Raw genomic sequence first — 27,500 nt, 5'->3', positions numbered from 1 at the left:
TACTCTTGAATTGCTCATTTAGTATTTCACTTACCCTCATTGGATTTCCTGTGAGTGTGCCATCCTTTTCAGGAGTGGCCCTATCCTACAGTGCACCGTAGCTGTTTCTTTGGCATACCTGTAGAAAGCTCTGGGGTTAGATTTTATGTGTCTATAGCCCAGGCTTCTTTGTCTGCTCTTTCTTTTTCATGGGAGAGTTGCAGACATTTTTCAATTTCCAACAGTTTTATTTTCAGGCGGGACTTTTCACTGCTTTCAATTTGTTTGTTTAGGCGATTTGAAACTTTTGTACGCCGTCTCATTAGAATTTTCCTCTCTCTGGGGATTTTGCTCTTGTGTACAGTGGCCTTTCTCTCTGGGACACATCTGTAGCATATGGCTTGCATTACAGACTTGAATTGTTGAAGTTTCATGTCGATGTCTGGCGAGGAGAGACATTCAGGACAGTTTTGTTTGAGGATCTCTTTCTCAATTTGTTTCCAGTTTGCCTTATGGAAGTTCAAGCTGGAAAGATTCTGAGAGTTTCTTGTAGGCTGCATGTCCATGCTTTCCTTTGGCCCGTACATGGTCAGCTCTACCATGTTGTGATCCGAGAGTAGTGTCGGTGTCACTTTCACATTATGGATAAGATCCATATTATTTGTGAAGCAGAGATCCAGTATGTTACCTGCCCTGGTTGGTTGGAGTATTACTTGCTCCATGTACAGAGTGTTGATGAGGTTCAGGAGGGACCTCGCCTGTCCTCGTTCACATCGTGTCATTCCTGGGAGAGAAAGGCCCTCGGGCCATCTGACATTGGGTAGATTGAAGTACACTCCCATAAGAAGTACACTTATGTGTTGTTCTAATGTGACTAGAACTTCTAATTTTATAAGGCAGTCTTCAAACTTGCCTACATAGCTTGGGGCATCTGGAGGGCGATATGTAGCACATATAACTACACCAAGTTGCCTTATATGTACAATTAGTGTGTCACACACCGAGTTTGAGTATGACAAAAGGACCTGGGGTGTGAGGCCCTCACGGATGTACATAGCAACTCCTCCATGGCTCCTTTCTTTTCTGTCAGTCCGTAGTATAACATACTGTGGTATATGTATTTCCGCATCTGCTATGTCCGGTTTCAGGTGTGTTTCTGTAAGTGCTATGCATAAGGCTTGATTGCATGCAACAAAGTCTCTTAAGAACGGGATTTTTGTCCTGTTACTGAGTGTTAGCAGTTCTCTGATATTCAGTAGGAGCATCGAGGTGAGGTGTATGCTGTTGCCGGCGGTGTCCACCTTGGGTCTATTTGCTGTGGCGGTCTTGTGTATTGTGGATAGTCCTATCTGCGAGTTTGAGTTTGATGGAGCCAGGTTAGCTGCTGTACAATCTTTTGTGCCATGCACAAAAAAGATTCTTGTTCAGCAGCTGCCCTTTCAATAACATGTCGGCGGTTTGTAGCACGCACCACATCTGCGTACCTCCGTTTTGGGACAGGTGGTGCATGGTCCATTCCTTTTCCTTTTGGTAGTTGGTTTCTGACCTGTTTCGTGCTTATGTGGTAGGGTCTTTGATGTGCAAAACGGCAGCCTGCACCTTCCTCTCCATGCCAGCAGACACCTTTCAGGTAGAATTTACACATTTGTGTGCGCTGTCTGTTTCTATCCTTTTGGTACATGGATAGTCAGGTTTGCTTCTATCCTTGGCTGTTTCATTTTTTGGTTTTGTTTGAGTTTTAGTTTTTCCTTCTTTGGCTGTTTCATCCTATGTTTTTCCTCCTTTTATTTCTTTTTTGGCTCTTTCATCTCCATTTATATATATTATATATATATATATATATATATATATGTATGTATGTATGTATGTATATATGTATATATATATAATGTATGTATATATGTAATATGTATATATGTAATATGTATATATATATATATATCATCATCATCATCATCATCGTTTAACGTCCGTTTTCCGCGCTAGCACGGGTTGGACGGTTTCGACCGGGGTCTGGGGAGCTCGGGACTGCCCCAGGCTCCAGTCTAGTCTGGCAGTGTTTCTACAGCTGGATGCCCTTCCTAACGCCAACCACTCCGCGAGTGTAGTGGGTGTTTTTTACGTGCCACCTGCACAGGTGCCAGAGGGGTCTGGCATTGGCCACGTTCGGATGGTGCTTTTTATGTGGGGGGGTGCAGAAATATAGGGAAGCACCAGTGGGGAGGGGTGGTTCAGAGAAATGATGACAGGTTCTAGGCAAGTAGAACGTAGGATATCGAGAGAGGGGTAATGCATGGTGAAATAGCGTATTGAAGAGGGGGGGGGGTTCGAAGAGTAGACACCTATAATGGTGGTGGGAGAAGCGACATCCGGTATAGATGGAGCAAAAATATAGATATCCAGTATTGGTGGTGGGGGTGGGTAGGGCGGGTGCACCGCGAAGATACGAATGTTGATTATACGAGGAGAAATGATATGAAATGAATAAGATTAGATAAGATAGACAGATAGAGAAATTTGATAAAATTATGAATGGTCAAAGATAGACAGAGAAATTTGATAAAATTATGAATGGTCAGTAAAGAGTTGAAAATAGCAATTCAAAACACCTATCTTGTTCGCAATCGGAAATTCACAGCTTGTAGATGAGAGAGAGAGAGAGAGAGATAGTACATGTGAATTAGAGATAAAAGGCTTCAAGATGGCGCGAAGATACGAATGTTGATTAATACGAGGAGAAATGATATGAAATGAATAAGATTAGATAAGATAGACAGATAGAGAAATTTGATAAAATTATGAATGGTCAAAGATAGACAGAGAAATTTGATAAAATTATGAATGGTCAGTAAAGAGTTGAAAATAGCAATTCAAAACACCTATCTTGTTCGCAATCGGAAATTCACAGCTTGTAGATGGATGATGATAATCATTTATAGCTATCCCATCATATAAAGACAAGGAGACACAAACACACACACACATAATTAAATGCATATATGATGATGATGATAGATTCCAGTCATTAGACAATGTATGAGGGTTCAACAATTTCTTACCAAACAACACACAGATAATTTGTTTATAGTGAAGGCCGATGCCAGCGCCGCCTTGACTGGTGTCCGTGCTAGTGGCACATAAAAAGTACCAACCATTGTGGATGTTGCCAGCCTCCTCTGGCCCCTGTGCTGGTGGCACGTAAAAAGCACCCACTACACTCATGGAGTGGTTGATGCTAGAAAGGGCATCCAGCTGTAGAAAAATTGCCAGATCAGATTGGAGCCTGGTGCATCTGCTGGCTCTCGAGACCTCAGTCAAACAGTTCAACCCATGCCAGCATGGAAAACAGACGTTAAACGATGATGATGATGATGATGATGATAATCAAATGTTTGTGTAGACATACACTCACTCCCTCCATCAAATCAACATTACATGTATAGGTGCAACAGGTGCCATATATCAGATGACGAAATGATCACAGAGCAACATGAAATGAAGTGCTTTGCTCAAGAACAAAACACAACACCCGGTCTGGGAATTGAACCCATGATCTTGCAATTGTGAGTGCAACACCTTAACCACTGAGCCACACACATCTGTACACATTAACTATATACTTATATATACCCAGTACGCTCTGTAAAGTAATTGGTGTTAGGAAGGGCATCCAGCCGTAGAAACCACGACGGAACGGACAATGGAGCTTGGTGCAGCCCTACCAGTTCCTGTCAAACTATCCAATCCATGCCAGCATGGAAAACAGATGATAAACGTTGACAATAATATATACATCATCATTATCATTTAGCATCCCCTTCCATACTGGCATGGGTTGGACGGCTGACCAGGGCTGGTAAGCTGGAGAGCTGCACCAAGTTCCAGTCAGATTGGGCATGGCTTCCACGGCTGGACGCTCCTCCCAATGCCAACCACTCCAAGAGTGTAATGGTTGCTTTTTATATAACACTGGCATCTGCCACAACTATGATTTCACTTGGCTTGATTAGTCTTCTTCTGAAGCATGGCATAGTGCCAAAGGTTTCAGGATACATATAATATGTGTGTGCATGTGTGAAGTGTGTAAAGTGTGTGTATATATATAGAGAGCTTCAGATAACAATCATGCAATTTCATATTGATTACACTAGTTAGAGGTTTTTGTTTGAGTATATAATTTTTACCTTGTATGTTCCAGGTGGAGCATTCATAATTCTTGTTTTCATGACATCTAGAGGCATAGTGAGAAGAGTTGCAATTGTACCTGCCATATGTATGTATGTATATATATATATATATACATATATATATGTATGTATGTTATATATATATATACATATATATATGTATGTATGTATGTATGTATATATGTATATATATATATGATGTATGTATGTATGTATATATGTATATATATATATGATGTATGTATGTATGTATATATATATATATATGTATGTATTATGTATGTATATATGATGTATGTATGTATATATATATATAATATATATATATATATATATATATATATATATATATATATGTGTGTGTGTGTGACAGGCTACTTTCAGTTTCTGACTACCAAATCCACTCACAGCCATGTATATCTTTCTTTGCAGTAAGGAAAATTTCAACATGTTTTTCATGCTCATGCTGAGTGAGAGATGGCTAATTGCTAGCTGACTCCATCACTTATTAATACTGTTCTTTAAAGCTCCCTGCATTAAATACATTATCACTAACTTAACTACTTTGTTTTCCCAGTGATTAACATCTCTAAATTATTTATTCTGTAACAGATTTTTATTTTTAAATGCTAACCACAGGGCCAACCATTGTGCAATTGTCTTATTGATTCTTTAATTGCTACTTCAACAAGTACATTTAGGCTTGCTTTGCTGATGAGATTAGAATAGCCCCACATGATAGTTATATACAATTCTACATTGATCTCATTGGTTTGGGAGAGAAGTTAAAAATTATGGATACTGGCCTGCTTTCCTAGAACATAATACATAAAAAAAAGTTTCTAAGCCAATGTAAGCTAAAAATCATATCCACAGATACAGGACATCTCAAAGGTCAACTTTGCAGCCAAAAGGTTGACATTGCATCCATTCCAAACCAAAGACAGAGACATTAAAACAACTTACCATATACAGTGGTTTTAGCTGCTCTTAATTTCCTGGAATATCTGAAGAAAATAGAATAAGCAGTGTACAGACAAACAAATATATCATTGAAATCATTTCAATACATCTATATGACTTCATTTTAACAAATACAAGAGTTTATTCAAATAAATGAATAGAAACCAATAAGAAGAATGCTGTTAGAATGGATTGACTGCATCACCACTCTAGGTTATGTGTGGGGGGACTAACTACTGTGCGTGTGTGTATGTCTGTATGTTTTAGGCCAAGGTTAAATAACCATAGGTCCTCTTTTAGGATCATAGGGAGGTGCAATGTTATAGTATTACCCAGCAACATATGGAGATTAAAAGAAGAGACAACACCATACAAAAATAACTGGAAGCTGCTTGAAGAATCTGGGCTATATCTCAATGGAAGCAGATGCTGCACTCTTTCCTTGGCAGAGAGGACAATGACTGCAAATAATTTGCATGATCCAGATGCCTTCTTGAATTCAAATAGTAATGTTTTAGCTGATGCCCTTATGCCAGAAAATTTGCTTTGGAAATGTGGTCTTCTGTATTTGTAGATTAGAGAACAGAATTTGCATACACATCTGACCCATTTCAGCTACAGCTGAAATTGTTCAAGGGGAGATAACTCTTCTTTTCTTCTCAAAGGGTTTCTTATTTCAGTTTTTTCCACCACCAAACTAACCAAGACACTCTATACCTGCTTCCACTGGTAAAGAATCTATGTGCCTCCAGCCAGTAGGTCAGATGAGTTTCCTATATTGCTAAGTGCATTAGTAAATGTGAAGCCAATGGTAACTTTCTGACTGGTTATATGCCATAACCAAGGATATACTACTCATCTCTTATTATAAAAGGCAGATTTTATCTGCCTCCCAAACCATTTGTTTATTATACAAATCTACAATATAGAATTTTTTCAATTAGAATTTACCTATCATTTTACGAGTAGAATACATCGGGTCGTGGCAGGTACAGTTTTTCCTATTTCCCCCAATTAAGCAAAAATTAGAGAAAACTAACTATTTAACAATTTTTCTCTTTCAGTTCAAGTGATTCACTAATACGATTACCACTACACTTTCTCCTCCTTTCTCTTTGCAAGTGTGCAACGATTAAAGTGAAAGTATTTATAAAAGGGATGAACTGCTTCACTCATGCTATCACCATAATTTCTCCTACTTTCTCTTTGCAAGTGTACCTTAAACCACTACTCAAAAAAACAACACAGCAAACAGAAACAAATAAATACATAACGATTTACTCCTCACACAATTTCTTCAATTACGTTTACCTATGATTTTTCAAAGTACTTCCATTCAGTCATGGCATACAAATTTCTTTCAATTTGACCCTCAATTAAGAAAAAATTCGAGAAAACTCAATATTTTAACATTTCACTCTTTCACTTCAAAGCCTTTACTCTGCCTATTACTCCCACTTCCTCTTTACCACACATAGACACGCAAATATATAAATAAAATTGTAAGCTAACATATGTGTGGGTGCGTGTGTGTGAGTGTGTGTGTGCATGTGTGAGGGTGCGTGTGTGTGTGTGTGACTGTGTGTGTGGTGTGTGTGTGACAGGAATGACCCATTCAGACTGGTCATCCTTTTTGCTAGAAGAAGATCACCTATGCTACACCACTGGTTTTCAGTTCATATTAATCAAATTAATATTCACAACAAGAAGGACTATTCATTATAATACATCAGTTCCACACATTTACCCTGGTTCCATTTCGGACAACTGCACAAACATTTGCCATTTGACACATGTATGTAAACAAATTCCTTTCTTAAAAATTTCAATTCATTTTCTTTTTCAATTCATACAAAGTTATTTAGGACGAATATAAGATCTAAAGTATATCCAAGTAGCAGAAAGATCGCCCAAAAGTGTATATAGATTTTAAATGTATTTATATATTCATCTATACACACATGTATGTATAATGTGTGTATATTTCCATAGAGGTAACCATTCACTCCGCACAAAGTTTTTTAGGACGAAAATAACATCTAAAGTTATCTCTAAGAAGCAGAAAGATCGCCCAAAAGTGTATATAGATATTTAAATGTATTTATATATTCATCTATACACACATGTAAATGTATTTATATATTCATCTATGCACACATGTATGTATAATGTGTGTGTATATATTTCCATAGAGGTAACCATTCACTCCATACAAAGTTTTTTAGGACGAAAATAAGATCTAAAGTTATCTCTAAGAAGCAGAAAGATCGCCCAAAAGTGTATATAGATATTTAAATGTATTTATATATTCATCTATACACACATGTATGTATAATGTGTGTGTATATATTTCCATAGAGGTAACCATTCACTCCATACAAAGTTTTTTAGGACGAAAATCTTTATATATAAAAGAAAGGTTGTGTGTCTGTCTTCTCCGATTTAGATTCCTAACTACTCCCACATTTTGCGATGCAGTTTAACCAAAAGCGGGTATCTTATAGTCGTGATTCATATCGAGCCCTTCTGGGTATTAGCACGCGTCTACGATGAGTCTACGATTTTACAAATAATTTACCATCATTTTTTCCCATTTTAATGCATATTTTTTTTAATAAAGGGAAGTAACTCTCAAACTTCACACCAATATGCGTGCTCATATGCGACGTAATATCACATCAGCAGCATTTCCTCACACCCTCCTTGCACTTGGCGAAGGCAAAATACCAGGGGATGAAAATGGTAATATTGCCATCGATTCCATTTGTACCATTGTTAAGACGCCTTCTGATCTCAGAGATGCAGTGTTCCAAGATCTACAAGCTAATTATCAGAATATGGATTGGATTGGCCAAAAGGCTATACTGGCCCCGAGGAATAAAACTGTTCACCATATTAATGATGAAATGCTAAAACTCATTCCTGGGGAAGTCTATGTATATCAGTCTATCGATACAACTCTGACCTACAGGATGTCATCAACTATCCAATAGAGGTACTCAATTCCTTTGAGCACCCCGGACTACCACCACACATTCTCAAACTTAAAGTTGCTGCCCCTATAATGCTCATCAGAAATTTGGTTCCCCCAAAACAATGCAATGGCATTTGATCGTTAAGTCCTTATCTCCCAGCAGAAACTTATGTCAATATTTGCCTGAATAATCATCATAATTCAGTGCAATCATTAACAGTACTTTCAAGCAATTCAGCCCTGAGCAACGCCGGGCAATTCTGCTAGTATGAACATAAAATGATATATAATATGTATATATTATATATATAATATATATATATCTATATATATATATATATGTATAAAAAATATAAAATGGGATAAGAACACAAAACATTCAAATAGACGATATGAAAATGAACAAGTCATTCGAAGTCTCTAATCTTCAGTCAAGAACGGATCATCCTCGCAATTTTGGCTGATTAATCTTGAGATTGCTCCGATCTGGCCAGGAAAAACTAAGCTACGAGCATTAGATTTCTTGGAAAAAGGATCGAATGTATACGAAACAAGGACAGAAAAACGGACGATGTTACACGAAAATAAATACAAAAAACAAAAAGTAATACGAATATAAATACAAAAAACAAAAAACAATAATAATAATAACAGGACAAAGACAACGGGTGTCTTCGACTTTAGACAATTCAAATTAGCTGGCGTGTGAGAAAAATAATACCTTATGGCAGACATCATCATCATCATCATTTAACGTCGGTTGTCTATGCTGGCATGGGTTGGATGGTTTGACCAGGGCTGGTAAGCTGAGAGGCTGCACCAGACTCCAGTCTAATTTGGCATGACTTCTATGACTGGATGCCCTTCCTAACACCAACCACTTCAAGAGTGTAATGGGAATTTGTGAGTGCCACTGGCATTGGTGCCAGTTGCATGACACCAGTATCAACCCATGACTACAATTTCACTTGTCTCCATGGCTCTCCTTCTCAAGCACAGCATATTGCCAAAGGTCTCGGTCATTTGTTATTGCTTCCATAAGGTCCAACACTCAAAAGATGCTTCTTGCATTCCACCCGACATGGGTGCTAGTTATGAAAAACTAACTCACCAAGAGTCAACAGTCTCGCAAGGTACTGTAGTAGGCCCGGAGAGGAGACCAAGCAAATATCCAATCAGATCTGCACATTGTTATCCAATAGATGGAAAAACACAACATGCAGCTGCAAGCGGATCATCTGTGTATGTTGTTCATCTTGGAATGACAGAAATGTTTTTCTTGGATCTGAGACTACCATTAATTAATAAACATCCAACTATCTTATGGTTTTCAAAATAACTACAGAATACCCATGGGTACTGTTGCTAGTAATGATTCTCTTTTATCGCTCTTTAAAATGTGTTAATAAAAAAGGTAACAAAAAGAAGGAAAAAATTAATGTAAGTTGTAAACTATTGAAATAACAACATAGCAACAGAATATTGTTTTGCTTTACTTATTTTATATAAAAAAACACCTCCAGTGAATGGTCCAAATCAGTTGACAATATATATCCCATGCCAATTTGGTTACATTTACTTACCTTCCATAGAATCTATTTTGGGGTGATGCCTGAGATTTCAATATTTTGTAATCTTCTTAACCATTTTAATAACAAATCCACCTAAGACTGCCCCTGGTTCTATAATATAAACTTCCTGTTTAAAGTAATCTAAACGAAATCTTTCATGTTAAACATCACTTTAATGATAACAAAGTTATTTTACTGAATTCTTTGTTATTTTCAAACTTAATTGAAATAAAGGTCGTTGTATTTCAACAGAAATAAGTTAACAAAAGGCTTAAACATTCTTTTAAAATATGAATGTCTCGTGGATGATAATACTGTTTCAAATTTTGTCAATGCATTCTCATTAGCTGCAACCAAGGCATACTACTTGAATGCATGACTTACTATTTCTGGAACTTCACTATATCTTGAACACTATCATTCAAATGTTATACAATGTCTTGAGAGTCTGCACAAATAAAGTGAGATTGCCAGTAAGCAGTCCAATCCTTTTGTTGGCCCAACCCAAGAGGGAACCAACACAACACACTCATTTTGCAGCTTAAAGGTACTAATGTGTATAAGATGTGTGAGTCAATTTTAAACAAAAAAAACTGTACTCCAATTTTGAATTAACAGCTTCTCAAATAAATTTGTATTCCCTTCCACAATATTACAATTTACTATTGGAAAGTCATCCTAAATTTCAATGTTACAAAACTTCTAAGCAATATTTTTCCTCATCTATGAATGTATTTTAACTTTCATCTCAGAACACAAAAGCTTCTTTGAATTGAAATCAATTCATATAAAATTTTCAAAAGTTTATACTTAGGAAATATTTAAAAAATGAGTTCATCAGTCTGAGAACTACCAACCTGCGATTACTTGCATAAAATAGAATAATCGTAATGATCAATATGCAAACCAACACTGCAATGACCGCAATAAAAATTATGAAATTCTTTTCATCGTTGTTAACAACTGTAGGTGGTTCAGTTTCCTAGAAGAGCAAGAAATATCAATCTATAATGATTTTTACAGAAAGTAAACATAAACATAAAAATCACATAAGAACAACATCAATAATTAAACAAAAATTTCTAACTGAGGCAGAGATTCAGCAATTTGTTGGATGGGGATTAGTTAATTAAACTCATCCCTATATTTAACTGATACTTTATTACTTTGCCTTAATGTAATAAAGGTAGTTTGGACAAGATTTGACTTCAGAATGTAAAGAACCAATGCAAATACCACAAGGATTTGGTCTCTGACACTGAAATGATTTTGACAATCAACTGCGCTAGCAATAACAACAATAGCAGCAGCAGCAACAACAAAAACAACAGCAACAACCTGTATAGATTATGACTGTGGTAATTGGTGTATTAGAGACTGCAAATGAATAAAGAAGACTGGAATGGAATCTCTTGCAGAGCTTCTATGGAAGATTTGCCTCTTAGGAGCAGGGAAGATCATTAGAAGGGTTTTGAACATTTCATGTGGATATCTAACATTACAGGTAGTAACATGCAACCTATGTAAAACCTACCAGGAATTAAATTCTGAGTCAAAACGATAATAATAATGATGATGATGATTTCTTTTATTTGCCACCAGAGTGAAGGATGAAGGGTACAATACAAAGACAGACATAAGGTGTGGGGGTTTACATATAACGGAATGTTAAAAAAAAAGTTAAAGGAAAAGTATACATTAAAACAAGGGAAGTATACATAGTATACAGCACTAAGAAGAAAGAATAATAAAGAAAATTACAGTGATGCAGGCCTCCTGTATCAAGAAGACCTCTAGGAATAATCAAGGAACCCCACCATCCAAGATCACCCTGAATACCAAGCTCTCTTTCCAACTCCTTTCCTCCAACTCACTGGTCTACACTTTGAGTAGTATCATCCACTCTTGTAATTTTTGCAACTTTCACCCACCTTTTGATAAATTCACTTGAGGACAGCACCCCCCCTCCCCACCCCCAGTTTCCTTTTCAAGTGAAACTTGAAACAGTTGAGGGTTTTACAAAAGAAGAATGAATCTGTCCTCATTCCTTTCAGCTTCATCCACCAAACAACTGCTTTTGCTACAGCCACCAGGCAAAGGAAAACTGCCTTGACTGCATAATTAAAGGCAGGCAGCAGGGCAATCATCACTATGGACTCAGACGACAGACAGATCCATCCCACATGACAGCAGCTGTTTGACATAACTCCACATGTCAGCAATGCCAAGACACTGAACAGGTGCAATCAGAATAGTTTCGTTGCTCTGTCTGACAGCACATCCATGCCTGTTGAGTTTATCTCGAACTAGTAGCCCACCCCCTTCCTGGTAGTATTACCAGACCAAAAACATCTGGAAATTATACATAATAGTCCCCAACCCGTTCATTTTCATCAATGCCTAGGGCCTCCCAATTTGTTTCAGTCATTAGACTGCAGCCATGCTGGGGTACCACCTTGACAAATTTTTAGTTGAATGAGTTGACTCCAGTACTTATTCTTTTTGCTAAGCCTTGTACTTATTCTATTGGTCTCTTTTGCTGAACTGCAAAGTTACAAGCTTGTATAGGAAAACTGCCTTGCCTGCCCAATTAAAGGATGGCAGCAGGGCAATTGTCACTATGAACTCGACTATGACAGTGTGAAACGTGAAACGCAGCAAATGATTTTAACTCAATAGAGGCCATTGATTGGTTAAAATTCGAAAAATTAAACTACGTTAAACTTACAAATTACAATTTTCTCAAGAAAGCCAAGAGAAAAAACTGTTTTATTTTGACACATTCTACCAGTATACGAAGTTTAAAAGTGTTTAGTTAACTAGAAATTGTGTTGAAAACTGCCGTTCAAAAGGAAAAGATCTGTATATGTGATTATACCAGCTTCTAAAAAAACAAACCAAAATCAAGCATTAACATTGCTGAAGATAATTATCTTTTAAAGAATATATCTTATTTCCTGTGTTCAAAATAAAGCTTCTTATTAATCTATATGACTCCTGTATCCTGGTGAAAATCTCTCCAATCTTTACAAGAGGAACACAAAACATTTACCATTCAAAATCTGAAATCAGTTTCCTACCTTAACATTCTCTACTGAGAAATCTTGAAACTTCTCTGCATTTAAAACTGTTTGCGTATCAAGGATTCTATATATTAATGGAAAAAAATCAAACAGGAATTTAGTAGTTTCTTGATTTTCTATATATTTTCTACATAAAGCAAAGTAAAATTCATTATATACTTATTCATATGGTGGAACTTCATACAAATATATAAGTATCTTCTTATTGTCTTAGAAGGAACAGTTTGCCTTTAAGAAACACATGCATTGGTTCTATTCTATTTCTTTACTCAACTAGAGATTCAATTAACCAATAAGCTAATTGGTTTTTCGAGAAATTGTACAGTCAGTCAATCAATCAGTTGGTTTGTCAAAATCTTTTCATCACCGTTTTCCATCTCATCAAATTTGTTCCTTTCTCTGAGACTGCATACAGGAATAGAAAGTCCTTGGTGAAATAGAACCAGTGTGTGTAGCTCTTATTAGCAAAATGACCCCCATCAAAAAATACAAACAACATCTGTTTCAATATACAATTTTGCATTATGAATCTTGCAAAAATGAAATAAAAGCATTTTATTTAATGTCAACATTTTCAATAATTCTAAGATCACCTTTACATATTTTTGATTTTTGGAAGCAAATAAAAATAATATTTGGTTGCCTTTACAGTACACAATGCTAAAATATATAATATATTTAGTTTAAAAGTCTAATGAAATACTTTGTGTTTTAATCTGCACTCTAAGAGTAAATAGTCAAGTACTTTACCACTCAGATTTTGTGTAAATCTAATTTTCAAACACCTATAACATACTTCTTTTGCAAAATAACATGAGATTTCACGAAAGTCTCTTCATTGTGGATTTGCTAAGAGTCAGTTGAATCAAAGCATTTACACTCAGAATATCAGCCACCCTAAGTTCTTTAAATACCTAAGATGAATATAACATATAATTACTCAGTTATCTTTTTATCTTTGGCCTTCTAATTTGTTTTGTAAAACATGCAAAGTTACAACTACCAGCAAAATCTTAGAATACAGTAAGCTCACATTATGATACTTGATTCTCTACAATCACATTATAGTATATAATACTAGCTTAGATTGAAGTATGGCCTATCTCTCAAACATTAAGTCAGTAAATTTCATGTCACAAGTTTCTTCAAGGGGAGCTGGGTGTAACTAACTTAATGAAAAAGAGTTTTCAATCACCAGTTCTTTGATTCAGTAATGAATTGTTCTAACCTTAAAACAGAGTTTCAAACTAACAAGCATTTAGTGATTATAACCCAGAGAAACACCACTAGTCGTTGATAAACTACAAAAATTAAACTGAAAAGCTTATATTTCATCCATTTGCCTAGTCTTATTTTGTAAGGGAATAAAAAAGGCAATAAATTTCAAATTTGTCACTAATTAGTCCCAAAAGGGGTTTTTTGTTTTTGTTTTTTGCAAAGAGTTTATATTTTCTTTTATTAGTTTAATCCAGAAGCATGGGCAATGCCCAAGACCTTTGCAAGACATTCAGGACTACTAAGATCGGTCTGATTAATATTCTTTTTCAGGAAATTTGGAGGAAAAAACATGTACAAGGATGCAATTTAAGAGGAGTGGCGTTCTGATAGAACTAGATATAGGGATTAGTGCAATGCAGGCAGATGGATGGGGATGGTGAAAACAATATGGGAGATGAAAGGATAAGAGGCAAATGCACTGGAAGCGCCAGAGTATAAGTTGCATAAGACCAGCAATCTTCAAGAAACAGCAGCCAATGTAGTAGTGGGAGAAAAGACAGGGCGGAGACAGCATGTTTGTGGGCCAGAGCAGTTGTGTGATGGTGAATAACTTCATGTCAATGGAGTCAAATGGCGTTTTTGTGAGGATGTACATTAGAAATTATAGATAGCTATATTGACAGAATGTAGGAATTGCTTCATCACCATTTCACAGTCTACATAGCCAAACTCTGGCCATTTCATTCCATCTACCTGTGAATAGGTATAAAGCAAAGAGACAGATTATATCTGTTAACATCAAAAGCAGGGTTCAAACCATTATAATTATAGCTTGGAGAGTGATGAGTTCTATCATGGCACATTTTACATATACAAGATGAGACAGTCTTCAGTAGGGCTCCAAGCATTTAACGGGTTATACAACCCATAGCTACAGCTAAAAGGAAACAAATATAACTTGATATTACATACAAATTTAAAAATCTAAAAGAGCAAATGTTCAATATTTTACCTATTTGTATGCTGGACATTTTCTCAGATATATAGAACAATGGTTGGAAAGTAGGCTTTAGTTTGAACAGAGACTTGTGTGTAAACTAAGAATACAAAGTTATGCCTGATACAAAAGTTCTATCGCTATATTTTGAATAATATGTTTATTAATTTTAATACATAAATAGAAAACTAAAACTGTGACTCACTTTAGAAGCTCTTTAGGAGGAACTACCTTTTTAGTTGCATTTTTAACTGCAAATAAAACCAGACTTGTCCTACAATGATAAAATAAAAAGAAGAAAAATATATTCATAAAATTCAAAATAACAACATTACACACATACAGAAACCCAATCAATCAGGTAGATATCACCTCGTCAAACTAAGTCACATACCCCCTTAAAATTGATCACAACACCGTAAGCTAACTACCTTTCTCTCTCCCTTCAAACTATTATGATTCCTCCTTTTGTTTTACTTTTTGTCTTTTCTTTCTTCCCCAATCTTTTTTCTAGTATTTAGAGACATCTCCAATTATAGATGAAGGGACAAGTTTCTAAGTTCTACAATACAGAAGAGTCAAAAGGCCACACAAATCAAAACTTCTATTAAATTACACACACACACACACACAAAACCATGACTATATGACTGAGAAGCAAGTTTCTTTACCACACAGACAGGTGTGGTTGTGTGTATGCATGTATGTCTGTACAAAGGCAAGTTAAAAGTTTTGCAATATTTACATACCGGTTAGTTTGCTAGGTGTTTCTATTGTATACCTGAAATAGTTCAAGCTTTGGAAGGTAATGCTGAGGTTGGTAGCATCATGGTAGTGCACTGATGTGTTGTACATTGCTTCCCTCCACATGTGATTTGAATGTGCAATGAAGTCTAATTCAGGAATATATGCTTTGTGTTCAAACTGGGCCAAAAACATTTGTTGCACAAAATGTGAAGGTGCAGTTGATCACAGTACAGTAACCAGATGATTCAAGAATTTTCACTCAGATTGCAAGAACCATGACAATCAGATAAGGTCAGGCAGGCCTAAAACCATAGATTCTGAGGCCATGCTCCAAGCTATAAAAGTAAATCCAGTAAGTAGCACTTGGAGAGTACAGGCAAGTTCAGCCTCTTATAGTCCAGTGTGGCTAGTCACCTTTGCAACCTCAGCAAAAACAACTGGAGCTGCTCAATTCAGCCTCATAGAATGAGCCCAGCTCATGTACAGAGCAAGTGAATGTTTTGCAAGGAACTCCTGGAAAATCTGCATAATCTGCAGTTCCTTAAGAGGATAGTAACATGCAATAGAATGTGAATATTTTCCACAATCCATGCATAAGTATTGATTAAGCAAGAGCCAGCTTCTGGAACCTGTCACAAAACATGAGCATTCTAAACACAAGGTGATGTTCTGCATGGAATTATGAGGAGATAATTCACTATAAGTTCATCCCAGATGGTTGAAATATTGGTGCTAATCTGTACTCTAAACAGCAGGAGAGGCTTATGCAATTATGCAGCAAAGACACCCAGCACTGGATAACAGAAAGTGAGCTCTACTACAGCAAGACAATGCAAGACCTCATACCATTCAAACATATCCCTACATATTCCTACTCCACCTTCCCTATCCTTCCCATCCCCCCATCCTATTCCACACACCCTCTCCCACATACCCCAACCCTCTGCCTACCCACAAGCCCCAACTCTACCCCAACCCTCAGCTGAACCCACACCCCACCCGTGCTTTCTCCACTCTCGATTCTCCCACCACCCAACATCACACCACACCACACTACACCATACATTACACATCACATTACAACACACCACCCACACACCCATCCCCACATTTTGTTTATAAAAGAACATTGTTTTTGTTTCGTTTTTTGTGGGTGGGGCTTTGAAGACAATGGAAGAAAGAAAGAAAGAAAGAAAGAAAGACAGACAGACAGATAGATAGTCAGAGGGATAGAAAGATGAGTAGGGTAAAAGAGAGAGAGCAGGGCTATTCATTTTCCTACCCACCACTTTTCATTGTATTGAAATGGGTTTTTTAAGGATTGTCAAAAAAATAAATAAATAAATAAATAAATAAATAAATAAATAAAGTAAAAACTTGTTTACTACTTATACCATTGCTTTGAAATGGTTTTTAGGGATGGTAAGAAAAGAAAGGAAAGAAAAAGAAAAAATAGGGAATAAGAAATAAAAAATAATAAAAAATGTTTTCCTGTCCTTTCTGTTTCATACTCATTGAGTTATATTTAGAATATATTCCTGTCATACATTTATTTATATATTTTTGGTAAGGTGTAGTTCTGTATGAAAATACATTAGTAAAATAAAAAAAACTATATATATCTCATACCCATACATATGTACATACATAGAAATGTACTCTTTGCTTCTTTTTTTTCTCTTTCAAACATTTAATTTCAAAGAGAATCTTTTTATGAAGTGTAGTTCCACTGCCTTTTGGTATTGCAGACAATGCAAGACCTGTGTACATTTGTAAAAGGGAAAGATTTTGAACTTTCCGTCTCCACATATTTCTAGGTGCTTACTCAATGGGATTTTTCATAGTTCTTCTTGCCAGATATGTACATCACACCTAACACTCTACACACACACACATATGCATGCACATATATACTTGAATATATCTACATACATGCAAGCATGTATGCATGCATAAATATGTACTTACATATACATACATGTATAAATATGTATGTGGATACTAATGTAATAATATATAATAATATATAGTAAAGCATTTAATCTGAAACTCTGTTATGTATGTTTTTGCACTATTCTTGGTTATAATGTCGACCCAATGACAAGTTTTTTTATCAGGCAACTATAATGCACTGATGGTAATCTTCTCATCTGAGATCAGCAATTAGCACATGACAATGGTTCAGCATATATTTACATCAACCGCTTTAAACCATGCAGTGTTTATTTATGTAAATTGTCCTCATTGCAAGGGCAATAAATTCGACAAAACTGGCATAGCTGGATGCAACTGTAAATTCCGTGAAGGATCAGAAGAATTTGCTGAAAGTGTATACAGTTGATAGGAAGTCATAATGGAAATGATGGTGTAACCACCAAAACTGCTGCTTTTATACTATTATGGGGATGAAGTTTTGAACTAATTTGGAAATATTTACATGAAGAGTCTAACAAACCTATCAGATTCCTCGAAATTTTCACAGTGGCCTCAATTATCAATTCTGAGAGTGATAATGGCTATTTATATCAACCAGAACACAAGCAGGTATAAATCTGCAGCAGATAGGGTTGCACATATTTTCATCATCTGATTCAAAGCAAGTACACAGTGCATGTAAATTTATGCCAGCTGATGTTATGGGGTTAATTACAATGGTTTCTGCTTCATTATGTATTTTAATTCCATCTTTAATTTTATATGAAGACTAAAATTGCTGAAGGAACGCACACGCACACACACAGCAGTAAAGCCATTATATAAAATAAGAAAATACCTTAGAGGATCAGGTTCACCTTGACCATTTTGGGGGACATCAAGTTTGCCAGGAACAATTTCATATTCCTCTCCCACAACTGATTGAAGAAATCTAGAAACATATACACATACAAATATTAGAGATGGAAGAAGTAGTATTAATAGCAAAAGCAATCTTTATACCCTACAAAACATGGATATATTGTTAAAGCACTGACTATTGTGGTATTTGAGAGGTCTTCTCATATAGTTATACGATGCTAAAAGCAGTCACATATAACATAGCAGACAAGAACTTCCAGATCACATAATTTCAGAATTCTGCACTTCTTCAGTGGCTGGTGCCCAGCTGTAGAAACTATGCCAAAGCAGACAACAGAGCTTGGCGCAGTCCTCTGACTAGGTACATATGTGGCTGTGTTGTAAGAATTCTGCTTCCTAACCAAAGTAGAATTGTGATTATTACTCAATAGGTTCTCTCACATAATCTTCTCATGTAAACACAAATTTTATTCCCCTTTTGCTCATTATGTAAAGTTTTTATAATTGCTCATAACTGTGACTAAATTTTTTCACTCATTATTTAAGTACTACAACATCAGTTTACTTTCTCCTACTAGCATATTCTCTTTCAACATACTTCCTTCTCCACAACCTCCCCCACCACTCCTTTATCTCAATGTACATCTCCTGCTGCTTTGACAGACCAGGTGGCATTCCCAACTAATCTATTATCTGCTTCACATAAATTTGACCACCCATGACGTTCGTTTTGAAGAGGATGGCTTTAACTTCATCTTCTTGCCCCCTCCCTCACTCTCTTTCTCTCTGTTTCTTCACTTCTATCCCTGTTCTTTTCTTCTTATATTGTAGAAGTTCTTCCTCTGTCCCATACATCACGTTTGCCAATCTTCTTTTGATGAGAGGAGCCAGACTTATTGCAATACCTTCATGTGACTGGTAACTGGTTACATACCCATGACGTTTTGCACATTTCACCAGAAAATTATGATTATTATGATTATTTCATAACACTGAGCTCCTTGAAACAGCTGTCATGCTAAGAAATTACCTATTCTATTTTGTATTTTTTGTGATCCATGTAAATACACATATAGACAGACACATACACTCACACACACACACACACACACACACACATGTATAAATAAATATAGACATATATCAATGTCTGTGTACATGCATGTCTGTATGTGTACACATATACATACATGTGTATGTGTACATATGTGCATGTTACCAAATGATCCGCTGAAAAATTCACAGAATGAATATGCACACAAACATGAATATATGCAGAGACTTTTGCATAAATATATACACAAACTCATAAATATACAATCCTATGCATTCATAATAATATGTGAAAAACATATAAAATTCTGCAATCAGGCACACACATATAGGTAAAAACAAATCTCACATCACTCTATTAAATGTCACGTGACTCTATTGTGTTCTATTGTTTTATCTAAGATGGAGACAAATCCTAATGTCTCAGGATACAGACTCAAATAATTAATGAGAGATATCTCTCTGAACATGAAACCAATGATAGTCTGGTTACCCCATGAATAAAAAATATTTATCCACTGTGTGTACACGTGCGCGCACACACACACACACAAACACACAGTTTGATAAGTGCCAGCACATGAAACTCTTGAGCCTTGAGTCACTCTATAGCTTCTGCTGAATATCAATAAAAAATATATACACACATTCATATTTTGAGTTCTATTTTCCCTGTCTGCATCACCAGACCTATACATATATATATATTTAAATGGGGAAGGCCAGTTTATGGGATTGCCTTAGGTTTCCCATCCATGAAGAGTGTAGCTTTATGGCATATCATCAGATCCCCAAAACCAGTTGCCCCATGACCTCTTTAAAATATTTTGAAGAGGTCATAGGCCAACAGGTTTTTGTGATCTGATGATACACCACAAAAAACCTAAGGTAATTCCATAAACTGGCCTTCCCCATTTTTAATATATACTGCTCTACATCTTAAAGTGTGCTAGAAAGCAAATATATTTTATTCCACATGGGTGGAAATATAGGAAAAATAGAAGTTGAAAATGCACTGAGAATAGTTAAAATATTTTTTATTACAATATTTAAACCTTTAACCGGTTTCACAGTTTACACTGATTTTCAAAAAGTTCAAATAGAAACACGTTGCTTGCTTCTGACTAGTGTTTGAAGTTTGCCTTATTTTTATATGGAGTTTAAGGCTCAAATTAGTATATGTATTGAATAGGATTTGATTGTAGGACTGGTCCTAGAAACTTTTGTAGGTTCCCTGCTTCATTTGTATGTTAGTCTCAAGTGACAATGCTTGGCATTGTAAGTTAAGATTGACACAGTTGACTGAACAAGTCCAAACAAACAATGCTCTGAATGTTTTCTGTCACATCATTAAGTTTATAACCTCTTGTAAGTTTCCCACTATGTTCATATCATGTGACAGTATATTTTGCATCTAAAAAGAGGGCCAACATGGTTGAGTGAACATGTTTAGTTATAATCTAGACAGACCTAATTTAATCTGTCTGGAGGGAAAGTGGCAGGAATCATATATAGTCCAACTGGTTAAAGCTTCAAATATTTTAATAAAAAATATTTTAACTATTCAACTTCTGCTTTTCCTATATATACATACATACATATATATATGTATAGGATCGATTATTGGGATCGCCTTAAAGCCTTGAAACCCTACTCTCTCCAGCGTCGCCGTGAGCGGTACATCATTTGTACGATGTGGAGAATATACCGCCAATTTTGCCCAAATGACCTGAACATTAGCTTCAAGGTTCATCCAAGACTGGGACCACGGGCCATACATCCCCTGCCCAATTCAAGATCACAGCATACATGTACACTGCAACATAATTTCTTTTTCCTCAACAAGCCCTGCCCTATTTAACATTGTCCCGAAAGAGATCAAAGAGGAAAAGGATCCCATCAACTTTAAACGAAGTCTGGATAGATTCCTTCAAAGAATACCAGATAAGCCACCCATAATTGGATACAACTCACCCAACAAAAACTCATTACTTGAATGGACCATAAACAAAACTTGACTTAAACAGGATTCAAATAATCCTATCAGGTGGTGCTATTAAGTTAGACATGGCCTGGACCAATTTTTGGTTGAAACATATCTAAGTTTATATATAGTGTTTATATACATATATACATAAAAATATATATGTGCACTTACACAGACACACACACACATTCAAACAATACTATATACAATGTAGTTTTGTACTTATAGATGTAAGAAAAAATATCAGTGTCCTTACTTTATAAATTCTGGGTTTTGACTCCTAACTTCGTCAATTGCCTTTGTAAATACAATTTTGACCTCATTAGCTTCAGATAAAATATGAATCTGTAAAAAGCAAAATATATATATTTCATTAGATATTATAACAAATGACAAGAAAATATATGCATCCCATGTAAAAATCAATCCTATCTCAGTAAACATTTAAGGATCTCTTACAATAATTTGGCCACTGGTCATTAGGGTCTGGCGAGACATGTGTAAAGTATATATGTAATGAATTCATAATAAAAGAGAATAGAGATTTATATCCAGACATCATAAAACTGCAGAAAGATCTAAATGAAATATACAAATGGGTTAACAAAAATAACATGCTGTTCAATGCTATGAAATTTCAGGCACTCCACTATTGGTCCAACACCAGGCTAAAATCAAAATAAATTGGATCAGGAGGTAATATGATCCCAGAGTCACAGTCGGTGTGTGACCTGGAGGTTCACATGAGCAATGATGAAACATTCCATGTGCATATTACCAAGATGGTAACACTGTGCAGGTGAGTGGCTGAATGGATTCTGAGGATATTCAGAACCAGGAAAAGGGAAGCCCTGCTACTCCTATGAAGGACTTTCATTCTCAGCCACTTGGACTACTGCTCCCAACTATTGTCCCCAGAGAGTGTGAAACAAACTGTGGAACTTGAAGCAATCCAGCGCCAATACACAAAGAAGATTGACTTGATGCAAAAGATGAGCTACTGGGAGAGGCTAAAGGAGCTGAGTCGCCTATTCCATGCAGAGAAGATGAGAAAGATATGCAGTAATATATATTTGGAAGATCTTGGAGGGTATTGCTCCCAATTTTGGAATTGACGGCTATATCTCATCTTCCCCATCTAAAATAAGGACACAGTACTGCAATAGTCTGAGTTTCAAGGACCTGCAATTGTTTAACATCCTTCCAGACAACCTTAGAGATCTACATGGTGTTGATGTGGAAGTTTTCAAGGAATGTCTGGACAGGTTTCTATCTGAGATACCAGATGAACCCACATTGCGGCAGGAGATCCCCTGCTCCCTTATTTGGTGGTCAATGCAGAAACTATGGATAGATGAGTGGTTGGTGAGAGCTGTACAAGCCATATGCAGGGAAGCTGTCAGTAAGATGAGGGTTGGCAACAAGTATAGCAATGAATTTAGTGTAGAAGTAGTTCATCATAGTCCTTCAGGCAATAACAGGAATTTAAGATGGGCTGCCCTTGGGAGCTCCTCTATGCTGATGATCATGTTCTTATAGCTGAATTACTACCAGAATTAGAGAAAACACTTGAAGATGGCCCTGCTCTTATGTAGAAAAGGCTTAGGTAGAAACTCCATAAGCTGTACCTGGTGGGAGCTATGGACAAATAAGAGGTAGAGTTATAACTGAGGAAGGTTCACACAGAAAATAGTCTTTGTATATGGCAGATGTATATGCACAATAAACACCAGAAACATACAGAAATTAAAGTCCATCAAATACCAAGGGGAATACTTAGAAGTAATTGATAGCTTCCATTATCTGGGTGACCAAGGCAGATGCTCCAACAGCATAGCTGCTAGAATAAAAATATGCTGGGCAAAATTCAGAGAGCCTCTATCTTTTTTTTGATAACACAGGCCTCCCCTCAGAATGAAAGGTAGATGTTATGATGCCTGTGTGCATATAGCCATGCTACCCAGCAGTGAAACATGGGATGTGACTACAGAGGACATGTGATGGCTTGAAAGAAATGTAACTTGTATGCTTTGCTGGATGTGCAATGCCAGTGTGCATGTACAACAGAATGTAAGCGTCCTGAGAGAAAAATTGGGCATAAGAGGTATCAGATGTGGTGTGTAAGAGAGAAGACTGCCTTGGTATGGTCATGTGATGTGTATGGGTAAGGGCAGCTGCATAACAAAGTGCCAATCTCGAACTGTGGAGGGAATCCAGGAAGACATGGATTGAGATGGTGAAGCATGATCTTTAGACGTTGGCTCTCACAGAGGTGATGATAAATGATCGAGACCTTTGGTGATTTGCTGTGCTTGAGAAGACCAATCAAGCCAAGTGAAATCATAATTGTGGCCAGTACCAATGATACGGAAAAGGCATCCACCACACTCCTGGAGTGGTTGGCATTAGGAAGGGCCATAGAAACCAAGTCAAATCAGACAGGAACCTGGTACAGCTATCCTGCTTACCATATCCAGTCAAACCATCTAACCTATGGTAGAATGAAAAACAGACCTTAAATGATGATGATGATGATGATGTATAAACTTCCTTTAGGTTAGCTGCTCTACCTTGATTGTTTACATGTTAAAAGGTGGTACTCTTGTGGTTACATAACCAAGGTTTGACTCTGATCACTCCAGTTTTCTTTCTTGTGTTACTGAGTAAACATGGCTGCTCCACTGGCAGTGTGCACCAAAGAATAATAGAGATCAGTGATTTGTTTCTGCTAGTCTGAAGGTGTGTCAAGGGCTGAAATTCATCACACACTTTCAGTACAATGCTCTACAGTGTAGAAGTGTATAAGAGCAGACTAAAAAGTTTTAAAATAGCCAGACAAGTGTAAAGCAGCAAGAGGGAGCAGGATGTCCATCAAGCTACATCACTGAGAGATGGTTCTGGTGAACCAATGAGAGACTATTGATGAGGTAGCATGTTCTCTGCATAGGAAACTATCCATGACAATCTTCATTTCCATGAACTCTATGTGAGATGGGTGCCAAGAGAGCTTAACAAAGTGTGTAAGTGCAATTGTGTGGAGATCTGTGAATGTTTTACTTGACTGCTACAATGACAAAGGCAAAGCATTTTTAGAGAGAATAGTCACAGGAGATGGGAACTGTGTCCATCACTTTGAGTCAGAATCCAAAAGGCAGTGTATGCAGAGGAAACACCCAGAATCACCAGCAAAAATTCAAGACTCAACCTTCCACAGAAAGGGGATCTTAACATTTTTGGAGATGCTAAAGGGTCTATACTGGAATATTATCTGGAAAAGGGGTTTACATTCACCAGTGAAATGCTGGCCAACAAAGTAAAACCAGCAATTTTCACCAAACAATGAGATCTATTGTCAAATCAAAAGGTATTGTTGCACAACAATGCAGGCCCACATATGGCCATCCACATCTTTGAAAGCAATGAAAAGTTAGGTTCTGAGTCACTAGAATACCTTGCATAGTCTAGATCTTTCCCCTTCTGACTATCACCTCTTTGCATCACTCAGAGATCCTTTACAAAATCAATGGTTTGCTATGGATGGATGAAGAAGTGCATAAATGGTTACACAACCAGCTGCAAAGCTTTTCCAAAAGAATAAGTAAAATTTTTTGACCACTGAAAGAAATACATTGAAAAGCAAGGAGTTTGTTTTAATAAATTGGAGAAACAAGAGTGTGTATAATTTTTTACTGAATGATATATATATATATATATAATTAAGGGCTCCTAAATAAGGATGCCAAGTGCTAGGGACACAAAAAAGGGATAAATTTATCGAGAGTGAAAATCAAAAACATTTACCAATAACGTTATTGGTAAATGTTTTTGATTTTCACTCTCGATCAATTTATCCCTTTTTTGTGTCCCTAGCACTTGGCATCCTTATTTAGGAGCCCTTAATTATATTTCTACATGAATAATATTTTTCTATATGAATAATATTTTGTCAAATGACTAATTCGTCCTTTGTGCTGGGCAACTGGTAGTAATCTATATTATTACCCTTTTGATTATATATATATATATATATATACAGGGATTTGACAAAAAATGGAAACACCTTAAAATTTCAAACAAATTTATTTTAATATGGGGTAGGACTGCCTTTGGCAGTAATTACAACTTCAATTCTATGAGGTATGAACTCATACAAAGTTTGAATTGTTTCCAAAGGAATTTTTGTCAATTCTTCAGCTAAAACAATCTCCAGCTCTTGTAGTGATGATGGTGGATGATATTGACTTCTTACTTTTTTTTCTAAAATGCACTATAAATGTTCAATAATATTGAGATCTGGGGACTGTGGTGGCCAGATAAGATGTTCAACTTCACTAGAATGTTCCTCATGCCATTCAGTAACAACTCTACCTGTGTGAATTGGTGCATTATCCTCCTGAAAGATTGTGTTTCCCTCCAGAAACAGTTCCACAATCATAGGATGAATTTGATCAGATAAAATGCTTAAATAGTCTTCACTATTAATTCTACCATGAAGGGAAATCATTGGGCAGGCGAATTTCCAAGATATAGCCCCCAGATCATCACATATCCTCCTCCATGTTTAACAGTTGGAAAAAGGCGGTCTAGGTCAAATGCTTCTTTTGGCTGTCTACACACATATACTCCACCGGTGGTCAGAAATAAGGTAAAGGATGACATTCTTCCACTGCTCTAGGGACCAATTCTGTAAGTTTTTACTCCACTCTAAATGCTTTGCAATGGTTGTTTTTGGAAGTAGTGGTTTTCTGATTGCAGCTCTCCCATGAAATCCGGCTTTATGCAGCTCCCAGCGAACAGATTTTGTGGAAACTGAGTTCTCGAGGTGGTCATTAAGCTCTGCAGTAATTTTGGGAGCTGTACTTTTGTGATCCTTTCTAATAATTTACGTAAGAGTCTGACGGTCCCTATCTGAAAGTTTTGGTTTTCTTCCGGAGTTTTGTTTCGACGAGGAGGTTTTTCACTCTTTCTCAAAGGCTATCATCACTTTTGAGACAGTACTTCTCAGTACACCAAACATTTCGGCTGTTTTCATTATGCTAGCACCTGCCATACGAGCACCAACAATTTGATCTCATTGAAAGTCTGATAGATCGTTCATTTTAATGAATTTTATTTACCTTTTCCTGATGATATCTGAAAAGAAAATGCAATTTTAGCAAAAAATATTAAGCAACACTAATAATAAATAAAAACTTTTGACAGTTTTATAGATATTTCAAAATTATAATGCTAGGTATTTCCATTATTTTGTCCAACCCCTGTATATATACAATATATACATATTGTTATATTTCAGGATGATCATTTTTGTTTATTGCCAAATAAACACGCATACACTATATTTGTTCTTCACTTGTTTATTACTGTTTCTATTTTATGTCCATTGTTTGTAATCTTTTGTCACACACCTGTGACCTCTTCAGCGACTTTCTATCAAACATCTCTTCCTGTTCTGGTTTGTCCACTTAGAAACCCAACAAAATAACCACCTTTCACAAGCTACCATCCCACTCCTCTCAATCATCTCCCCACTCTCCACCTCTACATCTGCTTCTCTCAATACTTTAATCATTCACCCCTCCCTCTTCCTGATTTGACTTTGCTTCAACACTTCCCACAACCTCATTAAGCTGCCTACTTCCTTCCTCCACTTTTGTTTACCTTCCTCTTCACCCATCTACCTTTGAATTTCCCTGCATTAATATTTGAAAAGTTAGATACCCATCCTTCCACCCTGAAGACAGAGACCAGATCTATCTAATGTTTATGTGCTCCCACTACAGGTTCATATCCATGACTTTTACGAAGTACATCTGCCAACATTATGAAGTAATTCTAAGTCCCCCAGAAACAGCTGTTGGACCTGTAAGCATACTTCACCTCTTAATTTGCTGAGTCTTTGTACTCTGTGTAAGTTTGCTCTGTTAATATATAAATATCTATAT

The 27,500-nt window shown here is 36.4% G+C and overlaps 1 protein-coding gene across 1 annotated transcript in view; it reads right to left on the bottom strand.

The window, feature by feature from the left end:
* Positions 1-5,030: 5,030 nt before the first annotated feature.
* The window catches only part of LOC115230492, a 33,209-nt gene continuing 10,739 nt past the window's right edge, over positions 5,031-27,500 (bottom strand). The window contains exons 5-10 of the mRNA XM_036499675.1: positions 21,812-21,900; positions 18,493-18,585; positions 15,178-15,246; positions 12,755-12,821; positions 10,532-10,656; positions 5,031-5,173 (exon numbers count right to left, since the gene is read on the bottom strand). Of these exons, the coding sequence (XP_036355568.1) occupies positions 5,119-5,173; positions 10,532-10,656; positions 12,755-12,821; positions 15,178-15,246; positions 18,493-18,585; positions 21,812-21,900 (498 nt within the window). The 3' untranslated portion in view covers positions 5,031-5,118. The remainder of the gene's footprint in view (positions 5,174-10,531; positions 10,657-12,754; positions 12,822-15,177; positions 15,247-18,492; positions 18,586-21,811; positions 21,901-27,500) is intronic.

The sequence above is a fragment of the Octopus sinensis genome, unplaced genomic scaffold, assembly GCF_006345805.1.
Source record: "Octopus sinensis unplaced genomic scaffold, ASM634580v1 Contig15652, whole genome shotgun sequence".
Taxonomy (NCBI): domain Eukaryota; kingdom Metazoa; phylum Mollusca; class Cephalopoda; order Octopoda; family Octopodidae; genus Octopus; species Octopus sinensis.
This window is presented reverse-complemented; position numbering and strand designations above follow the sequence as displayed.